Genomic DNA, 3,571 nt, shown 5'->3' on the forward strand with positions numbered 1-3,571 from the left:
GATCGAGCGGTAGAATTTTGGGCCACTATAATCCAAAAATAATCTACCAAGCTCACTAATCTGTATGCAAGGCAGGCTTCCCATTCGCCCGCTTAACCACCGTGCTGATCCGCCCTGATCTCGTTCGGATTTCAGTAATCCCAATCCGCGCGGCGTCATCGTGCCGGGGCCGGGGGGTAATCCCGTCCGTCGGAACAGGTCAAAAAAACCATCCCCGAACGGCACTGCCGCTGCGCGGCGGGGCCCGCACCCCGGTTCACGGCCACCGGCCCCCGGCGGGGCCCGCCGCGCCGCCACGTGGGCGGAGGGGCGCGCTCCCATTTGTGGGCGTGGAACGGCGAGCAGGCCGCAGCCGCCACCGCCAGTCAGAGAAAGCCCTCCCCCCGGGCGCTGACCGGTCAACGGTCAAACTTTCAAACGTGGCTCTATATATGCCGCGGCAGGTCGGTCTCGGGATCGCCATCCTGCACCGGCTGCCTGATCGAGCTCCCCTCTCCTCCCCGGCAGCCTCCTCGCCTGACCTCCGATGACCTCGACGCCGGGGAGCTTTGGAACGCCGGCGAACTCCGGACCCGTGGCGCTCTCGTTCGCGGCCAGCTCCTTCGCCGGCTTTCTCGGCGGCCCGGCTTCTGGCGGAGAAGCAGACAGCAGCGGGCTGTCCAAGTTCAAGGCCATGCCGCCGCCGTCCCTCCCGCTGTCGCACCCGCCGGCGTCGCCGTCGTCGTTCCTCAACGCGTTCTCCGGCTTCCTCGACTCGCCGATCCTCCTGACGCCCAGCGTAAGCATGCACGGACTCATATCGCGGGCATGAAGCTCCCGGTCCCGTTGAACGCAGCATGTGTTGTGACGACGCCAGCGGCTAACGTGATCGTGTTCCCGTTGTGTTTCAGTTGTTCCCGTCGCCGACGACGGGCGCCATCCCGTCGGAGCCCTTCAACTGGATGGGCACGGGGGAGAACCTGCAGGCCGGCGTAAAGGATGAGCAGCGGCAGTACACCGACTTCACGTTCCAGACGGCGGCGGCGTCCGTGCCGGAGACGGTGGCCGGAGCCGCGCAGCAGGCGGCGTCCTTTCCGCAATCGTCGTCCATGCTGATGGCGCCATTGGTAAGCGATGAACACAAGCTAGCTACTTCACAAAGTAAAGAATATGGCAGTTGCATCACAACTTGTGCTCGAGTGTAGACTCAATAGACCTAGTACTATTTGCCAGTGACGTTGCATCACAAATTTTTCGTTTTTGTGTTTTGAGATAGGTGTGCGTCACAATTTTACCGGGTAAAAGTTCGCAGATAGGTAGGCAGTCCCAATCAAAAACGTCCACGCATTCCTCTTGCGGTTCCCTCTATTTATTAGCGTGTGCCCATTGCTAGTGACGCTGACATGTTTTCTTACTCTATTTGGAGATCCATCATGACGGCGGGTGTTGATTTCTTGGCAAAGAAACTGAACTGTCGCATTCGATTCCCTTATTGTTCACAAATTCGCAGTAGTCAATGTTCATACTCTAAGAGCCACGCCGCCGTCAATTTTATTTCAGAAATCGTTGTTGCATCAGCCATACGTATGCATGTGTTTGATGTCTAATAATACTAGTGTTTCTACTGTTGCAGGGTGGACTTGGAGATTCGTACAACGGCGCGCTGCAGCAACAGCAGCCATGGAGCTACCAGGAGCCCACAGCACAATTCGAGGCGCCGTCGTCGGCGGCGAGGGCGCAGCCTGACATGCTCGGGAACGGCGGCTACACCGCCGTGCCCGCGGCGGTGCCGGGCTTCCGCGAGCAGAGCAACCGGCCGCCGTCGGACGACGGCTACAACTGGCGCAAGTACGGGCAGAAGAACATGAAAGGGAGCGAGAACCCGCGCAGCTACTACAAGTGCAGCTTCCCCGGCTGCCCGACCAAGAAGAAGGTGGAGCGGTCGCCGGACGGGCAAGTCACGGAGATCGTGTACAAGGGCACGCACAACCATCCCAAGCCGCAGAGCACGCGCCGGAACTCCAGCTCGGCCCCGGCGGCGCCGGCGTCGGCGTCGTCGTACGTGCTGCAGAGCGCCAGCGACGCGGCGGCGGAGCACTCCTTCGGCGGCGCGCTGTCCGGCACGCCCGCGGCGACGCCCGAGAACTCGTCGGGGTCCTACGGGGACGACGAGATCAACGGCGTGAGCTCGCGGCTCGCCGGTAACTTCGGCGGCGAGGAGCTCGACGACGATGAACCCGACTCCAAGAAATGGTGAGTGGCATCACCGAATCGTCAGACTAACAGCAGCCGTGTTCGTGCTGTCTGATTAGAGCAGATGAGTTGACTTTGTGTGCGTGGCATGATGGGTGTTGACGTGTTGCGTTTTGTTGCAGGAGGAAAGACGGCGGCGACGGCGAGGCGGCCTCGGTGGGCGGCAACCGGACGGTGCGGGAGCCGAGGGTCGTCGTGCAGACGATGAGCGACATCGACGTCCTGGACGACGGCTACCGGTGGCGCAAGTACGGGCAGAAGGTGGTGAAGGGCAACCCGAACCCGCGGAGCTACTACAAGTGCACGACGGCGAGGTGCCCCGTGCGGAAGCACGTGGAGCGCGCGTGCCACGACGCGCGCGCCGTGGTCACCACCTACGAGGGCAAGCACAACCACGACGTGCCCCCCGCGCGCGGCAGCAGCGCCTCGCTCTACCGCGCCGCGCTGGCGGCGCAGCAGGCCGCGGGCTACCACCAGCACGGCTTCGGCGCCGGCAGCAGCCACGGCGCGTTCTGCGGCGGCGGCGCGCCGACGCAGGCCGCGGAGACCGGCGGCTTCTCCATGTCCGGCTTCGGCAACACGGTGGGCACGGCGTTCTCTTACCCGAGCCAGCAGCAGCAGCAGCAGCAGAGCCAGGCGATGTACTACGCCGCCCCATCAGCCAAGGACGAGCTACGAGACGACATGTCGTTTTTCGAGCAGCCATTGCTGTTCTGATGACAGGATGAACCACGGCCAAAAGCCCAAACCGATTTAGCAAGACATGCTCGTACTACACTCGTGGTTATTTTTGAAGAACCTACCCGTGGTTCTTTTTGACTCGGCAGATTATGTAGGCCCAGTTTATAGTTCCCACCCATAAACCCCATAAACGCAAAAAAAACGTCACATCAAATATTTCGATACATGCATGGAGTACTAAATGAAGTCTATTTATAAAATTTTTTACATAGATGGGTTGTAAATCACGAGACGAATCTAATGAGCCTACTTAATTCATGATGTGCAACAGTGATACTACAGTAACCATTTGCTAATTATTAATTAATTATGGATTAATTAGCATCATTAGATTCGTCTCGCGATTTACAACCCATCTGTGCAAAAAAAATTTATAAATAGACTTTATTTAGTACTTCAAATTACCAAGATTCTATCTCAAAAATTTTTTACAGAACATCTAAACACGGCCGTAGTATACACTATCGCAGTAGTTCGTTGATTTGTTTGGAGGCCCCAGCTTTGCAGGCATCTGCAGAACAGCAGAAGGGGTAGCCTCCTGGAAGTCTGTAACATGTAGTACAAGAAACGTAGGACATCGGCGTAGGAAGCAAGGCAC

General features: G+C 58.5%; 1 protein-coding gene across 1 annotated transcript; it reads left to right on the forward strand.

Moving 5' to 3' along the window:
- The first annotated feature begins 466 nt into the window (after positions 1-466).
- On the forward strand, positions 467-3,285 carry LOC120698376 (WRKY transcription factor WRKY24-like). The gene is made up of 4 exons (XM_039981942.1): positions 467-778; positions 891-1,106; positions 1,613-2,232; positions 2,355-3,285. The coding sequence occupies exons 1-4, from the start codon at positions 527-529 to the stop codon at positions 2,947-2,949; spliced, it is 1,683 nt and encodes a 560-aa protein (XP_039837876.1). The 5' UTR covers positions 467-526; the 3' UTR covers positions 2,950-3,285.
- The last annotated feature ends 286 nt before the right edge of the window (positions 3,286-3,571 follow it).

The sequence above is a fragment of the Panicum virgatum genome, chromosome 3K (assembly GCF_016808335.1).
Source record: "Panicum virgatum strain AP13 chromosome 3K, P.virgatum_v5, whole genome shotgun sequence".
NCBI lineage: Eukaryota > Viridiplantae > Streptophyta > Magnoliopsida > Poales > Poaceae > Panicum > Panicum virgatum.

Bases quoted from the DNA above. Each gene is read 5' to 3' on its own strand.
- LOC120698376 (XM_039981942.1), top strand. From the start codon at position 527: ATGACCTCGACGCCGGGGAGCTTTGGAACGCCGGCGAACTCCGGACCC. The intron at 1,107-1,612 runs GTAAGCGATGAA...CTACTGTTGCAG, and splicing joins CCATGCTGATGGCGCCATTG to GGTGGACTTGGAGATTCGTA. The intron at 2,233-2,354 runs GTGAGTGGCATC...GTTTTGTTGCAG, and splicing joins GAACCCGACTCCAAGAAATG to GAGGAAAGACGGCGGCGACG.